This window comes from Lepisosteus platostomus, chromosome 2, assembly GCF_059453375.1.
Source record: "Lepisosteus platostomus isolate fLepPlt1 chromosome 2, fLepPlt1.hap1, whole genome shotgun sequence".
NCBI classification, from domain to species: domain Eukaryota; kingdom Metazoa; phylum Chordata; class Actinopteri; order Semionotiformes; family Lepisosteidae; genus Lepisosteus; species Lepisosteus platostomus.
This window is the reverse complement of record NC_142612.1, coordinates 11,596,228-11,620,813: the sequence shown is the minus strand read 5'-3', so window position 1 is coordinate 11,620,813 and position 24,586 is coordinate 11,596,228. Positions and strand designations below refer to the sequence as shown.

Genomic DNA, 24,586 nt, shown 5'->3' with positions numbered 1-24,586 from the left:
ACATTAAAAAAAAAAAGAATTTGTTTTTTTAGGTGCTATAGAGTCACACCAATGCCAGATAAAGAAAAAAAAGAGAGAGGCATGCCACACAAGAGAGTGAGTATCAAGATGTGGTGTTAAATTGGTCATTCTTATCTATGAAATATGTCAAAAAGAGTTCTGGTCTCTCACTACTGTGCAACAATATCGCTACAAGTTGCCATAGACAGCAGACTCATGAAGTTAAAAGCACATCTTCACCCACGTAATCTATTAAAGGAGCACATAAGATTTGTACTTATACTGAATACAAATATTGAAATGTTCAGATTCATCACTGAAACCATACTGTAATTAGTACAGAAATCTGAAGCAACTAATTTGGAGCTACTGTATTTTGTGCCATAGTACATCACAGTGCAAATCAGCAACTCTGCTCATAACAGGCACTTTACATAACAAAACCTGACAGCAAAATAAACTGGATTAAGAGCCACGGAGTCCTTTAGCAGTTCACTCTTTGACAAAATCTCCACACGTAATGACACTAATTTGAGAATATACTAGATGCCAGTTTCAAAATGAGTGATCCCACTGTTTCACAAATCCAGGGACATAACTGAGTTAAAGCAGAAGAAAATACTCTGCTTTTGTTGAATAATCTTTGAACATCGAGCATTTCTGGACATAAAATGAATAATGAAATTATACTACAGTTTTGTACAGTTTTTGAGTTCCACCTTCTAGAACATACACTTAGGAAAGTAATCATGTTTTCTGGCTTAATAAAATCACTTACTAAGATCTCTATTTGATGAGATGAGACAACACAGACAGGAGTGGCTCGGGCATGTGATGAGAATAAAAGAATGATTTAAGGTGAGCACAGATTAAGAGAGGACAGCATAAAATCACATTGCACCAATCACTTCTGGCTGATCTCAAAGAGATTGGACTCTCTCATGGTACTGTACTGTGGAATGCACAGCTAATTACCGTGTAAAGTGGAAGCAAATATTAATGGCTTGATATCGCATAAGAGGATTAATCAAGTACACTAACTTTTAGTAATGTTTTATCGAGCAAAGTTGCCTGTATTTTTATATTTTTTTCTGGTAATAACTTCATTTAGATTAACGCAAGTGCAGAAAGAAGCTATCGCATGTGACATTTCAAAAACGCACCTAGAGCGCATGGTGTTATTCCAGGCCCTTTAATAATTTACATCCAGCATTTTATTGATGTACAGTACAAGATGCAGGAGATTATTTTAAGGGCAAGAGAAAGGTGATCTAAAGTATACATTGTTACACAATGATGCCTTCTCCAGATGGAATGGAATTCATCCAAACTACTGAGAGTAGTTTGAATAAATTAAAAGAAAACACATAAAAAGGGCTATGAACTATATCACTTGGGTTATTGTCTGATGTAAATTATTATTCATAAAACTAGTCTTTTAACAGAATATGGAGGTCTAGCTGTGCATTGCGTGACAGAAGAGCAATGTTTTCTGCAAAGCCAGGCTCGATTCATGCTGATGGGACAGAGGAAGAAATTATATTCTTGGCCCCTACAGAGGTTGATTTATGGGAGAAGGAGCCATAAATGCAGTGTACCTGACAAACAGAAATTAAAACCAGTTATCTCCTAAAAACCTGTCAGATCCTGGATATAAAAAATAGTATGTCATATTTGCACTTCATGTTATTTGTTATACAAGTTTTCTATGTGCATATATAATTATATACTGTTTCCTGCTATTTGCTGCAGTCATTATTCTGTATTGAAACTTCATGCACACGTAACAGGCTTATGTAATATACTTTATAAATCCTTTTTTGAATATAATGGAATTTCATATGATGTGATCAAAATTACATTATCTAGTAGTGCATATGAGATGGTTATTGCCAATTCCTTAGAAGTTTCCTTTGAGGACGTATTCAGTACCTTCCAGCTTTAGTTGCACCCCAGATGAAATAGGAACAAAAACATGAAAGAAAATTATGAATTATGTCCTGCTGAAAGCATTCAGAAATGTCATACTGCAACATAAGACTAAAGTCATAGTTGTCTGAAATAATTAAAGTCCAGAAAACACTGTCACATTTCTTTTGTAAAACCTCCTCTGGCCCAGATTACAATGCTATGAGCTTCTGGAACATCTCAAAGGGAGTGGAGGTTATAAATTCTAGACAGAATTGCTCTAGGCCCTTCAGACCCTATACTCTATATTCAGAAGTATATTCTATCTACTGTCCTTATATTCAAAACCATCCAGAATGGAATGTGACGATAAAAAAAGAGTCCAAGTGAATAAGGTCAACTGGATTAAGAGATGAACAGGGTTGTTAAAAAAACAGCACTACCATGTGTCTGTGAAATCTTACTGTATAATTACAGGAAAGTACCCATTTAAAGCAATAGAGCCTATTTCCTTTATTGTACTGACTTCATTTCTTGTGAAGCCTGAAGTGCCAAAACAATGATTGGTTAGTGCCAGTCTCATTCTATGACAGGTTCCTCTTTGTCCAGTCTCTGCTGAACGCGAACTGATGATCAGCATCCAGTCTGTATGACCAAGTGTAAATCTGGGATTACATTTAATGTATTCTATAAAACAATGTTTTTTTTGTTTCTGAACTAGAATTATGTTTGAAGCATACAAGCGTATACTATTTAGATAATCCGTATGGGATGCTTGATTGTTAGAGGAGCCTTGTTCAGTCATGTGAATTAATCAATGTTCCCATAGGATCCTTACACATCCTCACACCTCCAACATACTGCTGTCATGAAAGCACTGTTGTTTTGATAGGCAGATTTGAGATTTGGGATGGGATTTTCCTTTTTTGACTTTCACCAGCGGACTTACTGTACATCACCTCATCACCTGTGTCTAATCAAAGTCCCAGTCACACTTCAGTCAGTCATGAATGATTCAGTACTCAAAATGATGCTAAAACATTTAATCAATACCAAAACCAAAATACTTTTTTTTTTAAAAAGCATTTTTGGTGGTCTCGATGTTAGTTGACCAAAGAAACTGGTTAATTAATGCATTATTTAAGTGCAACATTTAGACTCCTAATAAGAACTTTATAAATCCAATCAACTGGTATAACATGCTTCAAACACTATTGAAATGTTTTCTTTGTATTGACACCACACTGTATTTCCTCATGTACCGACGTCTTAGTTGTGTCTGCATAGTCTAAATAAAGCAACGTTGTGCCTTTTTAAACCTGAAGTTTAAAAATAAACACAAAGACTTTTGATCATCATGTGTCTTGCAGTCACTGCTCAGGATCTATTAACAAGCTAGGCATGTCCCTGACTAAATTCAAGGATTATGTGAACCTTCAGTCCTCATCTGAACTTAATGGCTTCTCGACGAAGTGCAGGTGATCATTTTCAAGTCCCACAGAATATCTTTAGAGGATCTCACAGAAGATTTTTAGTTACATAACAGGAGAACTCAGAGGTTATTAATCAGTAAAGCTCCTCAGGACAACAAGAAAACACTGTTTTAACAGTGCGTCAAACCATCCTTATTCCACCTAATACAGTAAATCACAGTGATTCAAAACTCAGTCATTAGTCATTGTTGCTACTGTACAAGCTTGAAAATATAAAACACTTAAAATTATTCAGGATATTTGTGATGTAAATGGGTGGCAATTATTAAATGCATCAAATGTTTTGAAATGAAAATATGTTGTCAGCAATGATTTGTATATATCTAGAAGCATTTTCATTGTTAATTAATCTGGTCTTCAATTAAAAATATTTGGGTAAAGGGCACATTAATTACAATATTGGCCATGCTATGCACAATCACTGAAAATATTTACATATTAAACATGGAAAAAGAAGAGTATGAGTATGAACTTTAGAAATGCCCGTATTTCACATTTGTTAATAAGTGCAAAACATGCAGTTCTGTCCATTGCATGGACTCATTACATGGAGTTTTACTTGTTCACGCATTGTCACCACAGTAACTGTCAGCCCCAGGCCAGCCTAAAGAGACCTGGGAAATCCTTTTAACAATCTGCAGCCCAATGTTGCTAATCACAGATTAAAACTCATCTCTTCTTTGAGCCTCCTAATCCCTTTTCTTGGATCAGAGTTGAAAATACGTACCGACTGTAAAGCTTTAATTTAAAGCTTATAAAAGTACAACACTTGGCACACAAATTCTCAAATAAGCATTTGTGGTAATAGGCTATAAATAAAACATGAGAAAGCATTATTTTTCAAGTAGATGTGGCTTTTCTCCATCAATAAAGGGGGGTATGACTTTCCTAAGAAATTCATATATGTTTTCCACTATTTTCAAATGGCAGTGACTTTAAGCAAGTAAAATGTTCATGTTTGAAAATCCTTTTTCTTATTCTAATGAGATGTCTCTCAAATCTAGAAAATAAAAGATCTGCAATACAGTCTGACAGGGAAAGAAAATATATATATTTAATTAACTTCATTAATTTAAATTCATATAAGGTTCTATAAAGCACACCACAATATTGAATAGAGTATGTCCACTGTTGATCACTTTAGTCTCCACTGATCCCAAGGACAATAGGCTAGTACCTAGCCTCATCCTCCTGCAAATATCAAAATAATTTAGTGATGAATGTACACTTGGGTAGCATGGTCACACAGGGATCAGCGTTGCTGCTGTGCAGTACTGGGCCTTGGGTTCAACACCCTTCAACAGTTTATGGAGCTCGTCTGATTATAATAACACCCATGTGGCCTTGTAGGGCTACTTTCCAGGGCTTTGTAGCCGCCTTTTTTCGCATGTCTCTTGTTCTCCTGATTGTTAATTATTCACCAAGCACTCATATCTGGATTTGTGACCAAGCAAGCTCCTGGATTCACTGCGTCTCTTAGCTAGGGATTAGCAGCTGCAATGAGATTGTTACTAATCTTTTGATGCCATTTGGATGCTAAATGTAAGTGGCATAACAGCTGCCACATAGAAGAGGTTTCTAAGAAAGGCAATGCAAAGTAAGGTATGAATTGCAGTTCGGTCCTCTCAGCAGTCAGAAGCAGTCAGCAGTCTATCCCAGAGTCCCAGCACACTTTCACCCAGCATCCCTTCAAACACATCTTATCTGCCTTCAGTATTCTGGCAGTAAACAGGCTTATCAGTGCATGAGAAACAGACTATGTTGCTACGGTACTTTACTGAATAGGCACTCCCAATACTTTAAAAAAGCTCTTTCCTTGGCAGGGGTAATACAGAATATATATGTATGTCTGCTCTTCTGTAGTTAAAATGCAAATCGTGCATTATCATATGGAAGCATAATAAAGGAAAAATTTGATGTGATCTCCAGCTTTTGAATAATTTGGGTTTTGATCAATCCAAATTTAATGGTATAGCATGGAGTACAGGTATGTTTCATGCAAATGCTATAAGTAAGGTGATAAATCAAATACAAACACAGCGATAAATCAATCATTGATAGAAACATGAATGTTTTTAAATTATTTTTAGTAAAAACAAAAAAATAGACTCTGAGACTCATAGGGTTTTTATATTTAGAGGGACATTCAGATTTAACATTTTAACTTTAATTTAAATTTTTAATAGTAAAATAAAATGAAGAACTGAATGAACAGTAATCATTACTGCTTTCAAGCCACTATTCACACAGCACCATGTAGCTTTAGGCAAATCTTGAAGCTCGGAAAGCAAACTGTCTCCTTTGATGATTAAAGCAATGCAATGAAATTAAAATATAGTAGTATGAAACATATTTTTTCTGTCCAAGTATAACATAAATCTGCTTTCCATACCAGAATTTTCTTTTCACTAAGTCTAGATGCACTGGGATCAATTAAAAGCCTCTGCAGACAAGCACCAACAGGCAAGTACTAATTATTTTGCTTGGATAAACCCATGGGTCATCCATTATCATCCACACTTTTAAATACGGTATAGAGGAAACTGGCTGAATCTCTTTCTTGCTGACAGAAACTGTCACAGCGGATTATTCTGTTTTTAATAGGTGTCTGAAACAATGACTTACACCAGAGCAGTACCATCTAGGTTCAAAGGATTATAAGACCTTAAACTCAGAACTTTAGAGATTTGTGTTTTAATCAGGTCAGGTCACAAACACCAAGAGAAACAAGAGGATCACCTGTTCCTCACCTTTGATGCTGAAAGAGAAGTGTGTGATTAAATTATGCATTAGCATTAGGAGAAAGAACATTATACTACCAGCAATGGTTACATAAAGGGACAATGTATTAAATAAAATACATATCAATAATCTTTGAGATTAACGCTTGCTACTAAATAATCCATTCTACATGAGAAAACAAGTAAGACTGAGAAATTCCATTATTTATTAATTGTATTTATTTAAAAGAAAATGAATAATTAACTGATTTCTTTGTTGAGTAGTGGATATATATCTGAGCTTTAATACTGAACTTTTTCAGTATTAAGTATAACTGTATCTAAAGTGCCTATCATTGCACTCTAAAACTAATTTAAAAATAGCCAGGTAAAGATAATCACTGACTAAAACAAATAATTTTTAGGTCCAGGAGTTTTCGTAGGGAGTCACAAACTAACAACTATAAAAAATAATTTGTATATTCAAGCCAATTTTAATTAAATATAAGTTATTGATTAAAATGAACTTGTACTTCCCAAACTGAGAAGAAGGCTGTTTGTCAGTTTATGCATCCATTCATTTTCTAACTGCTTTGCCCAATACAGGACTTATGGCGAGCTGGAGCCTGTCCTAACCAGTAACAGGTGCAAGGTAGGATACACCCTGGATGGGACGCCAGTCCATCACAGGGCACACTCAGACTCAAGCACACACTCACACAAGCAAGTTAACCTACCAGTATGTCTTTGGACCTGGGGCCCCAGAGCTGTGAGGCAGCAATGCTAACTACTGCGCCACCATGCTACTCATCAATGTACTACACCATTTTTTAAAATATAAAGCAGTAATTTATGTCCTTTTCCATCATTCTAAATTGCATTGTGATTATCTTTCCCTAACAGCAGTGACACTCTTAATCACAACCTTGTTTAAAGCTTCTAACAAAACAAAATGTATCTGTTTTTCATGATGGAGTAGTTGTATTATGACTATCTACAGACTTTCAGCTGGCAATTATAGAGAGTTTAACCTTCCGACAGTTTCCTTTGTTGTAGGCAATTCCCATTAAATTCTATAAGTCTGACTCCATGTTCCCTTTAGAACAAAAGGTATGAACTTATTCTAGAATCTTTCTTTGCTCATATTTATTGTACCAACATTATTCGTTTAGTAAAATGAAAGCTGTGAAACATACCATAAGAAACACATTCAGAATGGTACGAAAATACTGTACAAGAATGCATCTAAAGTATTGTTTATTAATATAAATTGATTTGTTATCAGTGTTATCTGTAAGGTAGCTTCCTTTAGTATTAACAGAGTATGGAATATAAACTGCATTTCTGCCTGAAACAATAGCATGGAATTAATCAGTTATACACAGTGCTTCTCTGAATAATTTTACATACAATCTTTTTTATAATTCAAATTTTGCTAACATGTTGATTAATATTCTTTAGACTTCCCAAGAAACAATTGTAATTATTCAGGTTCTGTGTCATTGAGAAATGCCCAATGTGGGTGACATTTTTCCAAAAGTTCATTTTGCTGTAATGTTTCCATCACAAGCCTTCAAGTGTTCAGGAGCAAATAAGTATTTGGATTTTCACCTGAGCACTTCAGAAACTAAATACAGTGATGTATTGCTTGAAAACAGATGTCAAAAAGTGCAAAAAAACTATGTGTGTTGCCTATTCAAATTCTACACCCCCTTTTCACAATTTTCACCTTTTGTTGCCTTAAAGCCTGTAATTAAAAATAACTTAAATGTTTCTTATCTACAAAGAATATCCTAAAACTTCCAAATAAAAAAACAATAGCATTTTAGAAAAATTAAAATAGCTTTGCTGGATTTTAGTTTTTCCACCTCCCTTGTAATAGCACTCCTAATTTAGCATGTCTGGAGATAATCCTAAAATTATCACAGGGCATGGTCAATCATCCAGTAAGATGACAACCAATCAGGGACCTGGGTCTCCACTCCACCTGGTAGCTTCTTGACCAATCACCAACTTAAAAAGCAGTGCATCACCTCTAATTCCGCCAGCCTCCTCTCTCCGCTGAACCAACTTAGCTGACAATAGAACCACTTACCTGCTACACTTGTTGTATGAGCTTCGGGACTTTTTGGCACTTTTTCCCCAAGCGCCAAGTTAGAGGGTGAGCCTGAACATGAAACCAGAATTCCGCCTGAGGTCTAGCCTAGCTATCACCGTGCATGCGCTTGATCACCGGAAAGAAATGGTTGGACTTTTTGTTGATGTACCCGAACAGAGCATAATTCAACAGCAGCCACTACGCATTTCTGTGTGATTCTCCCTGACTGAGCAGTTACCTCCCTGTGCACAGACTATGTCCCAGTTCGACTCCACGCTAACCTGGACAATCCATTTGAGGGAATGGACTGTCAACGCGAGGCTATAGCGGGATCCTTCTCTCTCTCTCCCTGACGTTTCCAGCTGCCTCAGGACTGGAGTGACATTGAGCCAGCACAGCATGGATTGGACAGAGCTGGGATGGACCCAGTCAACTGTTCCCCATCCTTCTGTTACAAATCCACGGTTGTTGATGAGTATAATTCAGTATTCACCCTCTTGAGAATAAAATTGTTATATTAACACATTATTATCAGTTTAATTCATTCTATAGCCATAGTTACTTAAGAGTGCCTCAATGTTGATTAACGTAATGAGACTGATGAGGAAGTTAGAGTAACCAACGGTATACTAACATAATAGACCTATTTTTATATATCTTTTCTGTCTCAGCTTAATATTTTGAATATTTTATGTACACATTGTTTCAATATATCAATAAATGTATTCCATGTGTTGTAAATCCTTGTGACGACTCCTTGTTGCTTTGCCAATTGATTCCTAAGACAAAGCAAACTCACGCAATTTACTGTTACACACTAAATATAGTGCTAGTAAATTCACAAAACCCCTACAGCACCAAGGAGCTTTCTAAAGGACTCAGGGACAAAACTGTGGAAAGGCACATCTCTGGGGACAGGTATAAAAAATATCAAAGATCCTGAAAGCTGTGGGAAGACTTCAAGATTGTTGTCCTTTAATGCTCTCTAAGAAACCTGACAGAGCTTGAACAGTTTTGCAAAGAAGCATGGTCACATATTGCCAAGTTTAGATAAACAAGGTTGGTAAGGACCTATCCGGCAAACTAACTGCAGTTCGTCAACCAAGTATTAACCCAGCTGGATGGAAACGTATCCAGTTATGATATTTCAGTTTTGTATTTTAATCAAATACTTTTTACCAATAAAATATTTTTTTCCCCTGAAAACTGTAAAGTACAGTATAGTGTGTGTATGAGAGGACACAACCCTCATTAGAATGTAGGAAATGCTGAGGTACTGACACAGACAAATGTGAAAAAGATTCACGGGGGTCTAGACTTTCTGCAGGAGCTGTACATACATAAATGGAAGACATGCAAAATACACATGCAGAATGCTAAATAAAATCTTACTGAGATGACAAATGTTGATTCCACCTTGTTTGATAGCCTCACTAATAAATAATGCAGGAACTGCAGACCTTTAGGCAAAGATAACCCAAAGGTTTTAACTGGGCATCAAGCCATTTCAAGACAAATTTTAAGGTTGTGCTCTGCCTTGGCATCCTGAAACGGCCTCCGTTCTTCATTTTCACAGCAGTGAAGCGCAGTGCTTCCTTACCCTTTTGTTGGCTTGCTCCATTGTGAGAGAAATGAGTCAGCTTCTCCAGCCCTTCCAGAAACTCCCTCTGCTGAGTGGTTAATTGTTTCTGTTCTGCAAGGAAATCAGACTCTCCATGCAGCTTCAGGCTGGCAAGGTCTTGAACACACTTTTGAATTTGCTACAAGAAAAAAAAATCAGTAGAATAAAACAAACAGAATTAGAAGCTACAGTACATTGCTGATTCTACAATATCTAACTCTAAACCATCTAACCCCTGTTCCCATTAGGGCTATAAAAACACATTCGCATTTAGCGTTATAACGATCATATAACTGTACACTATTATAAATGATAACGCACAGTCACATCCAAAAGTAATAAGATTACCGGAACTAACCAATATTTCCAGTAGTTAATTCTAGAACTTGTGTAATGAACAGCAAACCAAAGGCCCAACTGGCACAGAGATTAAGTAATTTAGGAAAATATGTTGATGTAGAATTGGATTACAATAATTACGCAATAGAGCAAGCCTTTATTAACTAACAGAAGGTTAGTATTTCAAAAAGAGGAGTGGTGTTAACCCCACTGTCCTGACCAAATTCCCCTGCTGGTCTTTCCCAATCATGGCCTCCTAACAAATCCCCATCTATCAGTTCATCACTCTGTTCTTCTCCCCACTAAAAGCTGGTATGTGGTGAGCGTACTGGCACACTTCGGCTGCCCTCGCACCATACAGATGGGTAATATACATTAGTGTTTTGAGCGCAGTCTGCATAGAAAGTGCTATGTAAGTGTAAGCTATTATTATTATAATTATTATTATTATTATTATTATTTACTACTACTACTACTACTACAAAGTAAAAACAATATAGAAAAAAACAATATAGTACCATGTTGATTATGTAAAAAATGTTTACTTTTTCTTCCTTTTAAAGTGAAAGAAAAAATGTAAATTGAAAAAAAAGTGTTTGATGCGAAACGTTTAAAAAGAGAATAAAAATATTGGACCATTTAGATGTGAAATGTCTTTCACTACAGTTTAAAGTTCACAGATAACGGTACCATTATTCAAAGTATGGTAAAGTAGTTCTGAGAAATGAAAGTTTCTGAAATGTAAAGAGGTGGGGAAAACAACTGCAGAAAAGTTGCGTTTAAAATAGGATAAAGATTTTTTTATGGAGAAGATACTGCTTGTCACATACTGTACCTCTTGCTGTGATCTGTGTTCAGTCAAAGCCTTCTGCAGCTCCTGAACCAGCTCCTCTAGTTTTTGATTGGTAGTTGCAGTTCTCTCCAGCAAATTTGTAGAAGATGGTTTCGCAGCCTGAGCTTCTGATCTCTCAGAACAATATGAGGCTAAGGGGGTAGACAGCCTTTTAGAGAATGGAGTCCCCATCAGTGAGGCCGGCAAATCAACTGACCTCTCCTGAGATCTGCACAGATAAGAGCTGCTGCTCTGTGGCTCATTTCCAGGCTTTTGCCTGCCTGTGAGATCAATAAAAAGGTCTGAGACAAATTTACAACATTATAACATTTACAAATACAGTTCTGAAAATATGCTCTCAGAAATATTTCAAATTGTGTTTGTGAACTAGTAAAAAACATATTCCCTCCATCATTTGGATGAGCTTGGATAATTGGATAATGGCCATCTTCAACCCTGCTCTTTCTGTGTGTCATCTGCTCTCTTCTGTCTCTGTAAAAATGTTTCAGGTTCACAATATAGAACTGCACCCCCTCAGAACAGATTCCAGCACTCTTCTCCATCATACTGTGACCTTTCTAAAGTCTAAATTATGACTTCTCTTTTTTTCCCATAACCCTCATTCTTTAGAGTGATTTCAAGGTGATTTAGCATGCACCGTCCATGCTCCTCTCAACTCTCCTTCTCACCTCTTGCTCATGGGACTGTTTAAGGAGACCTCATCTTGTACGGCAGTTGTTCTCTTTCCTCCCTGCTTCTTTTCCTCCTCCATTGTAAAATATATTCTTGGCATATCTTTTACAGTTAGGGGTTTATAATTATTTATTTTTAATAACTGATCATCCAGATCAGTTTCCGAGCCCCTGCTATAGTATTATTCTCAGTTTTTGGTTTCTGTTGCAGCTGTTTCAAAACTGGATTTCTGAATCTTACCAGGCTAACCTCTCTGCTTTTTCTCTGCTCATACTCATTCTCAGACTCTGTGCAAATATCAGGACTGCACAATATCTTAACCATCATATGACAGAATATCTGGTAGGTGTTTTATATTATACCTTTAATACTATTTCACTTTTCAGCATATTTAATCTGTATAATGCAATTTTATAGACCCCTGTAATTAGTACTTCTCAATCTAATATATTTCTGCTGAAGATGGTGAAGCAGTGACACATTTTCATAAAATGAACCCAAGAGCAGGCACAAAAATACAGGCAAACAGCAGTGTGAGTAAGCAGCACAGTGGCACACTGTTTACAGCTACATAAACAGGGACAAGTGAAGTTCAAAACCAACACAGTACAAAGCTCCAGAAGAGAATTCAGTGAATGAAGTCAGGGCGAAGCAGGGTCCAGAATACAGGGAGCAAACACAGAGAGAACTTAGTAACTTGGGGCAAAGCTTGAAACATAGCCAAATCTACGACAGAGTTTCTAACCACTGCCAGATCATGGCTTATGATTTCCTGAACCACCTGAGGTGAGCAAGGTGGATAATTGCCTCCAGGTGGTACAAGACTACTGTCGAATAATTACCATGGTAGCTGGCTCTAAATGACAAGAGATACAAAGTGTGGCCAGCACTGTGTAGTTACTAGCTCATCTATGGCATTAAGCATGACACTTTATTCACAAGTACCTGTAATACAGTATTTCAATTCAAACTGTATAATTACAGTATGTGTAAGACACCTTGGATAAAAGCATCAGACCAATAGCAAAAATAATAATGTAGAATTATTAAACCATGCAGGCAATAAAAACAATCTTTCTTGTCATTGTATTAGTCTTCAAACATTGCTCTAGTCTAGACACCTAGAAGGGAGACCTAGAGTGGCTCATGCTAGCCAAATTAACACAGAGCTGCCTGTGTTCAAATTTATGATTCTGAACATCTATCCAGAAATAAATGAGAAAAGTTTTGAAAGATCAAAGAAGAGAAGATGAAAAATAATTGTTTGCAAGCGAAGTCTGCAGCAACAGATGGAAATGTTCTGGTGGGTGATGATATGCTAATCCCGAGGACACTTCAAAGGAGATGGAAAAATAAAAAAGGTTGCTTTGACCCTGAGAATTCCTTCATTTTCATTCTCATTCTCTTTGTGCATCTAAATGCTGACTGAAGAACAACTCAAATGCAACGCTGGATGCAGAGAAGCAACAAATTATTGTAAACAAGGAGGCCAGAAGGTAAACAAAACAATTAGCACAGCCAGCCTGTTGCTCTCCTCAACACAGGTGTTAAATTAAATTCAAATGTTGAAATTGCTTCCTGCTTGTATCAAATCTGAGCCAAGGACGTGCCACAAGAAGAAAAATTAATTTAAATTAAAGAACATAAACATGTACCCAGTAGAAAAGCGCAGGATGGCTTTGAGGAACGAAGACATAATTCAAATATTCTTTCAGTTCTGTCAGCTTTAAATTTTAAATTACTTTAGGAAAGGGGAAGATAATTTTAGTTTAACAAGTACTTATGAGCTGTCCAAAAATGCAATGGCATTGTGTAATTCTGTGAAATTCAGTTTTGAGAACCTGAGAGGTAATGTTAGAATAGTTATTACTTATCATGACAACAAACCTTGTGGATCAAAGGGAGTAAAAAGGACATAGAAGGTGAAATGATTTATACAGAAGAGCAAAGCAAAATCATAATTTTAGCCTCCTCACAAAGTCTAAAATGCAAATTATTTGACATCCCTAAGACTACTAAACTGATTGCCACCTTCATCACTTGATGAGCTTTTCTGGTCCTCCTCCTGGGTCATGTCACTGTCAGAAATGTCATTCTTGTCTGATGGTCTCCCACTGTGCTTATTTTTCAGCTTATCCTTCCTCTTATGCTCTGTTTTAATTGTTTCCTCTTCTGGTGATGACACACTGCCTGATTTCCTGCGCTGGGACGAGACTTTAGGAACTGGTTTCACAAACTGCACACTTGGACTAGAAATGAAAATAACAAACACAGTAGTGTTTAAAACACAAATGACAAACATGCAACAGAGATGAGTCTGATCATTTATCGAGCTGTCTCTCACAAAAAGGCAGAGGCCAATTAACCTACCAGTGTGTCTCTGAACTGTGGGAGAAAACTGAAGCAACAGGAAAAAACCCACACAAACACTGGGAGAAGATACAAGCTCCATGAGATAGCAGTCTGGAATTGGACCCAGGGCCCCAACGCTGCGAGACAGGAACAATAACCACTGCACCAATGTGCCACTCCCAGTTTCTTTTTCCATTTCAGAAAAAAAGCCATGCAGATATAGATAATGTCAAAAGTGCTATACACGCAAAGAAAATCAGAAACTACCGTACATCAACAGCAAACTAGCAAAGTTTTATATTTTTCTCCAAACCTGTACTATTTTACTTGACACATAAAGTTAAAATCATGAACAAATAAACCACAGTAGATTCAATAAAGATTGGCACTGTGGTATTAACTATTATTCAGAGTACAGCTAATAGCACTAATGCAAACACCTGTCTTATACCAAAAACACAGCATAGTTTCAGCATAGTTGGGTCTTCATGGTAAAATCCCCAAGGCTCAACCTTATGTTAGTGTTCAACAGAATGAAATTAAAAATAACCACAAAAAATGGACCATCACAAAAAACTAGAAATTACTTACATTGTGTAATCCACCATCTGGCATTCCCTTATGTAACGGCAGGCAAAGGAATATTTAGTCTGGCTGATCTTAATGATTCTTCTTCGTGGAGAGTGCTCCTGCAATTCAGGAGAGACAGAAAATTAAAACAAAAACATACTAACTGGTCAAATTCCATGGGTGTTGGTTGCAGCACCAATAGTGACCAATAAGAACAGAGAAGCACTGCTGGCCATGAAGCCCCTCAGACAGAAAGAGGAAACCAATAAGAGGAGGACGCCAAGAAGAGGCCAGAGGCTTGACCAAACTTACTCATAAGTGCCTCTGCTCCAGGATGAGAAGCAAACTCTCCCTCTTTCCCTCTCCTTTCCGTTCCTTCTCTGCTCCAGTCCTCTTCATTATTTCCCAGTTCCCGGTCCTCTCTTTTCACTCCCAACCTCATACCATCTCCCTCTGCCTGAATTCCTCACTAATTCTCTCTCCTCAACCACAGCCAGGTCCTCTGCCATTTGAGGTGAACTCTGGTGTTGCTAACCTTCTATAAGAGCTGAACCCACTAGTTATCTTTGGTCTACTTCCTTTCCTGAGCTCTCAGGCTTCTCCATTTCTTCATCTCCAACTACTCACAAAGGTCACAAAACTCATCAACTGGATCTTATCTTCACAGACGGCTCCCCGTCACACTCAAAGTCACTCGTCTGGACTATTCTAATTCTGCCTGTGTATTCTAAGTCGAGTTGTTGAAGCTGATATCCTGGCTTCTTTCAAGAAATGGCTGATTATGATCCTTGGGTCTATTAGCTACTACCTACCCAACAAAAGGGCTAGATGAGCAGAGCAGCCTCCTTTCATTTGTAACTCTTCTTATATTCCGAACCCTACTTTATCTCCTTCCCTCTCTCATTCATGTCTCCCACTTCCACCAGCTCCTATTGTCACCTTTTTCTATCACTCTTTAATTTTACTTTATTTTCAATCTGTACAAGTAGCCTGACTCATTCTTTAAATTTAACTCAGACTGTTAGTCCCATTCTCTTTGCCACTCTTATCCCATGTCTTCTCACTATGCCTGTTCATCCCCTTCCTATCCCTGGCTCTCCTTTGTTCTGCTAAACCAGAACTGTGTTCAGACAGAAATGTAGGTTGTCCTCTGCTTTGGTTATCTTTCACTCTTTACTTTTTATTCCTTCTCTTCGAAGTACACTTTCATCACTCATAATTTAAAACATTCAGTCTTTCACAAATAATCCTCTTATTCACCTTTTCCTCCCTTAACAACCCTCTTCCCCTTTCCTCTCTCATCCAAGGACTTTACCGTGCCTCCTGTTTTTCCTCTAAAATCTGTGACATCTGCAAACTCTTCAACCCTCTTCATCTCCTGCCTCACCCACTGTCCCCCATACTCAGCCTATTCACCTCCCACCTTCTCCTGCTTCCCATATTTCTGCTGCCATTAATGTAGGTTACTCTGGCTCTCTTCCTCCTTGCTTCAATGCTTAAACCTATCACTTGTACTCAGAACCCACACAACTCTTCCAGGCTCCTGCTTTCGACCCCCTTCTCTTTGTTTCCTCACTAACATCTCTCTAGCATCAGGTTGGTTCACCTCATATTTTAAATAGACCTGCATTGCACCCATCCATACATTTATCCATTTTTTAACCTGTTTTACCACTACAGGGCCATGGGGGAGATGCAGCCTATCCCGGCAAGCAACTGGCTAGATACACCCTGGACAGGATGTCAGTCCATTGCAGGGCACACTCAGACATAAATTCACACACATTTACTCCAGGGCCAATTTTCCCAGAAGCCAATCAACCTTCTGGCGTCTGTTTGGTCTGTGGGAGGAATCTGGCGCACCCAGAGGGTAAATTATTAGGGTGAGATTTTTATGCAAAGCAACATACATCTGAAAACATTCATGCAGCTGGGCTTATTACTGCAGCAATGTGAGTGCACTATTCTGCTCAAGGGTACAGGAGCACAGAGATACAAGTGTAGAGCACTTACTACTTCACCACAAGGCTGTGCCAAACAATCAAACACAAGCAAGCGGAAAACAAATATATCAGCATTTCTGTCAAATATGAATATTAATATATTAAACTCATATATACTCTTATAGCAAAAAAAGCATTTGTTAGAACAAATTTCAGACAATAGTTCTTCTGCTGTACAGAATGAAATGTAAGCACAGTACTGTAAACAACTTTATTACCACATTGTCTACTTTCTGTTACACAACTTAAAACTTAGTTTCATCCATTCTGATTTTCTTTTATAATATGTCAGTATGGAGGTTTTATTTTGCATTAGCCCACTTTCATACTTTCACAGTACTTTGATTAAACTAAGTACTACCTAGTTCATAGTACAACTTGGAAAAAAATGCCTAAAACTATAAAGAAGCAGTTGAGCACTCGGCTTTATATTTGCAGAGATGTTTCAGAGTAACCCACAGATTGTTTTGGGGAATTCAGAATTAGGAATAAGAACAGGGAAATTGCATATATTTAAATGCAATGAAAAACATTTCCTTTGACTGATGCAGCTCATCAGTATGTCCAGGACAGATGTAAAAAATGTCAAGATGGCTCACATAAAAGGAAAACAAGTACCGCATGTTATCAGTATTGCCTTAATTTTACCCAAGATATAACATCCCTTTTGAATTCTGCGTATTGTACTTACTTTTCTCTTGTTGTATTTCAGAACAGTGTACAGTTTATCTGATGCCTCAGTTCTGCGAGGAGTTGCTATGACAACCCCAGGGACAAAGCAATCACCTGCATCCTCTGTCCCAGTTCCAACAAACACAAAATCCCCAACCTGTGATAAAGAATCAGGAGCCTGGATTTGTACGATGTCAAATTCAACTGTAATCAATCATAACTCAGCACACAACCCAACTCATATTTAACCAAAACGCTGATTTAAACCTTCTGTCCTGAACCATCTCATGATGACAGCAATTGAGGAATCACTTACAGAATAACAAATTATAGAATAACAGCTGGAGAGGAACAAATGACATCTGTAGCTGAAGGTCAATAGCATCTTAATGTGTTTTCATTTGTCCAGAGTTTACAGTATTTCATCTTACATCTTCAACCCTAGAAATCTTTTCAGGCCTAGTCTGATTGATGATTTATTCTTCCTTTACACTTTCACAGGAAAAGCACAAATATTTCACTGAAAGCATAAGATTTCAAACAAGAATCTTGAACTATTTTCACTTCTGATATACATCATACTTCTTTACTTCCCTTCATCCCTGCAAGACCTGGGACTTTTTCAACTCCCAAGTTTGTAACCTTTTCACTCTTTTGTGCCCCACTAGTTATGTTCCCATTTTTTGGCATTCAGCTTCAACATGCCTTTTAAAAAGACATTTTACTGGAAGGGTTACGAATCAAGTCAGTTCATAATGGAGAAACTACAACAGCAACCTAGCAAGGTGCTAATGCCTGGTACAAGCAGCAACAATAATTACTGTACATGCAAGCATTTGTCTATGAAGTGTTTCTTTAGATTCTCTGCCAGCACCCTTTTACATTACATCATTCTCCAATCAGCACTCACCAATAATTCTGATAGTTCAATAACAGGGTCTAATAAGCATTTCTTTATAATTAAGACTCTGACAAGACTTTTGTTCCATAAAATGGAAGAGACGAAGGAAACAATTCAGCAGTGTCAAGTCCTCAAATTTTAGGAACAAATGACATTGTGACACCTTAATAGAATACCAAATCTCTCATTGCTGTCATGTGATCAATAATAAAATGCAACACTACAGGTCTATCTGGATTCTTACCGCAAGAGGAGGACAAGGTCCAGATCCTCCAACAGAAATCAAAAAGCCCAGAGGAACAATTTGAGTGTCTCCACGTGTGAAGTCTACAGTAGCTTTTTTGGAGTTTAGGCATTTAATCACAGTACCTTAAATTGAACATATACACAAAGTCAAAATGTGCTAGAAGACATTAAAAACATGGTATATACATATTTTTGGCATAGGATACATGTTTCATAATTCAAATGCTCTTGAATACAATGCAAAGAAGAATCGTGAAAAGTGAACGAGTCCTAGAGTAGATTACAGGTCTCATACATTCCCTGAAATAAAGTGAAGTGAAAGGAAACTCACCTGGATAATAAAAACCGTCAATCTCTGACCTTGCAATGACTTTCTGACCTCTGAGTGTGTCCAACATCCTTTTGCGTTTATTAGGCACAGCAGAAGTGTTTCTCATTTGGTTCTCTCTTTCCTGCAAAAGCAAACATGCAGGCATTTCTTTTATTTCATGCTGTACTTTATTTTTAAACTCAACGTAAGTCAACACAGGACAAAGCACTGATGAATATGTAGTGTTATAAAGCTAGTCCTTTAACAGCAGAATGCTCATAACTTTCATCTTTGGTTCCCTGATCTTTTCTCTGTTACACAGGTATATCTCTGCCTTATGTTTTCCTACTATCCTATAATTATTTTTTTTTTTGCTCAACACATTGGATCTTCTTATACAATAAATAGGATATATGATCTAATACATTTTCCTTCAAAAACAAGGGGGTTGCAAAGTTTGAAACACCAAAAGTTCACTTTGACGTGAGATGCCAATAACTGACTGATGAATGACAATTAAATGATTGATAAATAACGTTCGCTTGTAAAGACTTAATTAAACTAAAACATAACTGATTATTCTTCACTTCCTAGGGAACTTGGTACCACTTTATTACAATGGCAACACACAAAAACAAAAAACGCACTTAAAGAATTCTTCAGAAATTTTGGTAGCAGCAGCCACTTTTAGATTTCCTCGCTGAAATGCAGCCATTCCAAGGATGCTAATAAACTTAGGGGACATACATTTAATCCTCTTGGTTCATCTAACACAGCTACCAATTAACACATTGGTTCAGCTACTACTGCATTGTCTTTAAATGACTTCCCAGAAGCCTCAAGGGTGTCCACATACAGTACGTTCGCAGCCAACACAGCGGGAGAGTGCAGAAGCATTGTACTGTATGCCTACTGCTGAAGACAGCGATAAATCAAATAGAAATTGACCCCTTACTAAACATGAACTGCTGGGTTTTGAATTCCTGCTTCAAACATGCCTGCTTCTTGCTTCAGAAAAATCCTTCCACCAGCAGTCTCTCAAGAGAGACTTACACACTGGAAAATTGCTCATATACAGTAGCATCCATCCAGAAATGCGTGACAAAACCACACCAGGTAATTATAGAGCAACAGCTTGTACTTCACTTACTGTGCATGAAAGGCTATGGAATAAACACTAAGAACTACACTAGAGGATCATCTGTATGGCAATAAGATTGTAAGGAACAGTTAACATGGATTAAGATCATTTAAATCTTACTTGACTACATTGTTAGAACTCTTTGACCAAACAAGAAAAATAATGGTATCACAAATCATGTTATGGTGAATTTAAATATTCAGAAGGTTTTAAAAATAAAACAATAAAAAAAAAACTTTAGCAAAAGAATTCCATTTAATGCCTTTGAAAATGCAGGCTCCAAGTACATTATACTGTAGTTAGATAGCAAGTAACGCTTGAAAATCAAGATGAAAATTTTTTCAGGAATGAACTAAAAGGTACCAAATTTGAAAAATAAAGAAGCACCAGCTCTTCAAGCTGCCAGCCATGTTCTGGGATTAATGCTAAACGCAGGAAAAACTCCACTTACATGGGCAACATGTAACATTATGGACAATTTGTGTGATATTATTATATTGTTATATTAAATTAAATTTAACATGTGTACCAAATTATAATGTTCATTTTCATTGTTCTCATTTATACCCTCTTTCAGCTCTTATTTTATTTTTAATTTTGGGTTTAATATAAGAAAACATTGAATTGATGCAAGTAATTAATTGTGTCATTGTGTCAATTTATGATCGATTAGAGTAAGTAGCTAATTCAAAGTTAAAGATGTTTGCTGTAATAGTGAACAAAACAGAATGTTCTTTGCTGTAGAAATGAAATTGATCTAAAAAAGGATTCATTGGCTCTGAATTCATGAAAACATTGCTATATTTCGAATTCAACACCTAGTTGTTGGAGTCTTAGAATTAGGCCATACATTTTTTAATTAAATCTAGGAAAACTGGATGTTGATAATAACATCAATTACAATGACTTATTTAATAGAATTTTCCTGGATTTGAAATACCTGTAACTGTCAACAGTGTAAATTCCTGAATTAAAGGGTTTTAAATTAAATTTTTTTTCTTAACAATGTTTTTTTAGGACAGCTGACATTTTTAATCAACGTCAATTTTTAATTTTTAAATTATTGTAGTTACTTGCAATTCTTTCCAGTTTTACATTATAAACTCTAATTTAGCGAATGCAGAGAAAAGCAGTATTCCTGCCAATGACTCTGTGACCATAAGGCACAGAGCGAAATAATTAAATATAAGTAATGCACTATATATTTAAATTCAAGGTTATACCAGGTTAAATATAGTGAGGGTGAAGTATTCCCACCTATGCTACACTGTAACCGGGATATTTCTATTATTTGTTCATATAGTATGGATTTACATAAAACTGGTGTATTTTTTACTGAAAGTGCATGTGGACCCAAAGAAATGTATTTTTAAGGATAAAGGACCTGGTATGATTTTGCAAAACCACTGGGACTTTTGGATTTGCTTGTCTTTCGTGATGATGAGGTCTGAGACAATTCAATGTCATACAGTGGCTATGTATAATAAAAATGTTCAGATTTGGAAACTAGACATAAATAATATAAAGACGTACAAACACTAGTCTTTCTTGGAATAGATCTTATGAGCTTTAAACATGAATCAACTACAACCTTAACAGAAAAAAATGCTTGTTTTTGTTCTTGCTTTTTTCTCTAACCAGTTTTTGTTTTAACCTGCGTAAGTACAGTATGTAACCTATATGCCATTCTGTTCAATTCTGCATCTATAATTTATTAAATTATAATCTGAGAAAATCAATTTCTAGGCTGTGTCCGAGCTAAATGCCTGAGCGATATGTAAGTTTGCTTCCAATCATACAGTATTTGATTGCTATCCGCTTTAAGCTTGTTTCAGTGCCATTTCCAGCGTAAGCACCCCCTCTCAAAACCAAACACCTGCTGCAGGAGATCACTTATTGCTGAATATGACACTGATTAGATGGCTGATGAGTTATTGCATTTTTACGAACATCTTGCCAGACAGCATTTAGAGCACTGTTCCGGAATACTGTACCAAAAGGAAAATATTTTTGTACCAGCCAGGAAAATAATCAAATCCTACATGCATGACTTTTAAGCAGATTTCTTCTGATGTCAACTACAGGTTACACTGTATTTTTTTAAATTCTTTCTTATAGAACTCAGCAAAATCTAGTCCAGGAATATGCATCACAATGTTTAAGAATTAAGTTTTTATAAATTAAGCCAACTACCTGTTATATCACACAAAATTATCTATATATCTGCTTTTAAAAGAAAACAAAAAATAAATATTAACAATCTAGGGTTGGATAAAACAGGTTATTTGTGTCCAAATGATTGTCAATGAGATGCTTCTATTATTAATTTCTTTCAAATAAACACTTTTTAGAAAAGCTTTTTTGAAAATCTTTCAGCATCTTTCTTTCCACAGAGTAAATGTCCCTGAAATATTTTTTTTTCATAGAGATTCTAATGTATTGAAAATCAATATTCTTAGTAAGAAATAATACAGTTCGGGTGGATAGCTGCGTCAGCATGCGTAGGCTGCAAAGGAACAAGTAATAGGTTTATTCCATGCTGAAAAGAGAAGAAAGAAAACACAACGTTTCAGCTGTGGAGCCTTCTTTGGGTCTTAAGAAAGACAGAGCAGAAAGCAAAGATTAAATAGCACAGGAGAACAAAAGCTGGGAGAGTGGAGGAGGCGGGAGAGGAGAGAGGTAGAGAGGCCACTCAGGTGGTGCAAAGTGGAGAGGGGTGAGGAGAGGGGTGAAGTCGAAACCTGCAGGTGAATAGAGAATATTACATGAAAACAAGTCTGTCATTGAGAGAAGGGGGAAGGTGTGAACCATGTTTCAGGATAATTTTTGTTTCTGATGTCTTTCTGCTATGGGAGTCAAGAAACCCTTCTTTGAGAATGCAGACAGAGAGATCAGTGTGATCATGGCCGTCTGAGGCGAAATGAGAAACATTGAAGCAATGAATGTACTTTACCTTTAAAAGTAACACTGTTACTTAATAATTCAGAACAATTATTTGTTCTTTTTACAATACCTTCGGCCAAAACGTAACTTTGGAACACTGATATACAGTAGGCAGATTGCTGGATCTCATGAAACCTTTGTAAATGTACTTTCACCACATTTCTTTTACACTTCGAGCATGAGGAGAACTTGTTTACCTTAATCAAAAATGTATAATGTGCTCAAGCTCTTACTGTAAAAGCCAATGAGTACAACAGACAGAAAATCTTTACTCACGTCAGGCTGTCTACACTTTGTAGAGCCCCCTGTATCTGCCTTCCCTTTTACAGCTTTCTGCAGGTCAGAGGCCTGCTGCAGTAAGGAGAGACCAGTGTCTATCTCATCCTCCAGCAGTGACACATCTTCCTGTGCAATCGGCCATCCCAGTCTGTCCAGAGCCTGAAGCAAGGCCTCCTTGTGCTCTTTGAACGGCACTGGCTTCTCACTGCCAAACCTCGGGGAAACAGACTTTATTTGCCCAGATCTTTCTTAAAGTGGGTTGGTGGAACAAACATGTACCACAATTATGAAAAATTCTCAAATAAAACATTACAAAAATCAACTAGATGACAGTGTTTAGCTCCAGATGGTCACAGCATTTGAAAAAGAAAACAATTAAAACAATTATACAAAAATTGAAACAAATTATTTTAAAAAGAGCTACCTAAAGTGTTTATCTCATGTACCCATAGTCTTTTCTTTATCGTTATTTTTGATAACGAAATACCACTATATACCGTACTTATATGTCAATTTTGTATGTGTACTGTACAGTATGTATAGCTACTGTTAAGGAAGGTATCTTAATTACCATTATTATATTATTATGAAAACACTTCATTTTAAGAAATGTCATACTTATCTCTTTCTTCTTGGGTCAGTGCTCTCCATACAATTAAGTTAAGGCGCCTGCAGAATAAAAGGTTTTTTTTTTAATCATGCTAAATTTAAGTAAAACCTATTATTATGAATCTGTGCTATCATTTGCCTGTGTTGTTTTTTTTATCACTTGATTATCCCTCTACTACAGAATCCTACAGATGCCATACCTAAAAAATCAATTAACATACTAATGCAGCAACAGGGTCATAACATGATGATCCTAAAACACAGATTCATATTCATTGTAGTGTCTATGTTCATAAGTGAGAGAAAGACTGTTTCCTTCTCACTTTAGAGAAGCAATATAGAATAATTTCCTATAGTACTGTCCTCTTTTGAAAAGCATCAAACACTGCATAGTGTGAGGACAAGATGGCACCGAATAAGGCGTTGTCAGCCTTTGAGAATATTAAGACTGTGAACACACACAAATGAAGGGGAAACTGTTGTTCAAAGCCCTTGGAACTCTTTTGATTTTTTTTTGCTTGTAAACATAATGCTGAAAAGTGGGCACAGGGGGAACAGGCTCACCTTTCATAGGATTTCAAAGCGTGTTCAAGCTTCTTCTTGTAGCCTTCTAGATTCACGGCTTGAGGGTTAACCAAAGTGAGCTGCTGTTTACTTCCACTGACATGAGCAAAGGGCAGCACCTGCAGCCAAGGTTAATATATTTTAAAAATGGACTGAAACACTGAAGCCCAGGACAGAAAATTGTGAGAAACTGAGGAAGGAGAGTTCCTAAATTTCTTCAAATCTGCAGAAAAGGAAACAATTCGTTAAGTGGAGGAAAAAATTAGCTGGAATGCTAGAAAGTTAAATGAAA

At 36.7% G+C, this 24,586-nt stretch overlaps 1 protein-coding gene across 3 annotated transcripts in view; it reads right to left on the bottom strand.

The window, feature by feature from the left end:
- LOC148675921 (von Willebrand factor A domain-containing protein 3B-like) overlaps positions 1–24,586 on the bottom strand; it is a 54,123-nt gene that overhangs the window by 5,985 nt on the left and 23,552 nt on the right. For all 3 annotated transcript variants that reach the window (XM_088598088.1, XM_088598069.1, XM_088598077.1), the window contains 10 exons: positions 24,295–24,413; positions 23,740–23,790; positions 23,119–23,335; positions 18,780–18,900; positions 18,447–18,571; positions 17,321–17,458; positions 14,648–14,745; positions 13,736–13,953; positions 11,015–11,292; positions 9,820–9,979 (listed from right to left, as the gene is read on the bottom strand). In XM_088598088.1, coding sequence (XP_088454214.1) covers positions 9,820–9,979; positions 11,015–11,292; positions 13,736–13,953; positions 14,648–14,745; positions 17,321–17,458; positions 18,447–18,571; positions 18,780–18,900; positions 23,119–23,335; positions 23,740–23,790; positions 24,295–24,413 — 1,525 coding nt within the window. The remainder of the gene's footprint in view (positions 1–9,819; positions 9,980–11,014; positions 11,293–13,735; positions 13,954–14,647; positions 14,746–17,320; positions 17,459–18,446; positions 18,572–18,779; positions 18,901–23,118; positions 23,336–23,739; positions 23,791–24,294; positions 24,414–24,586) is intronic.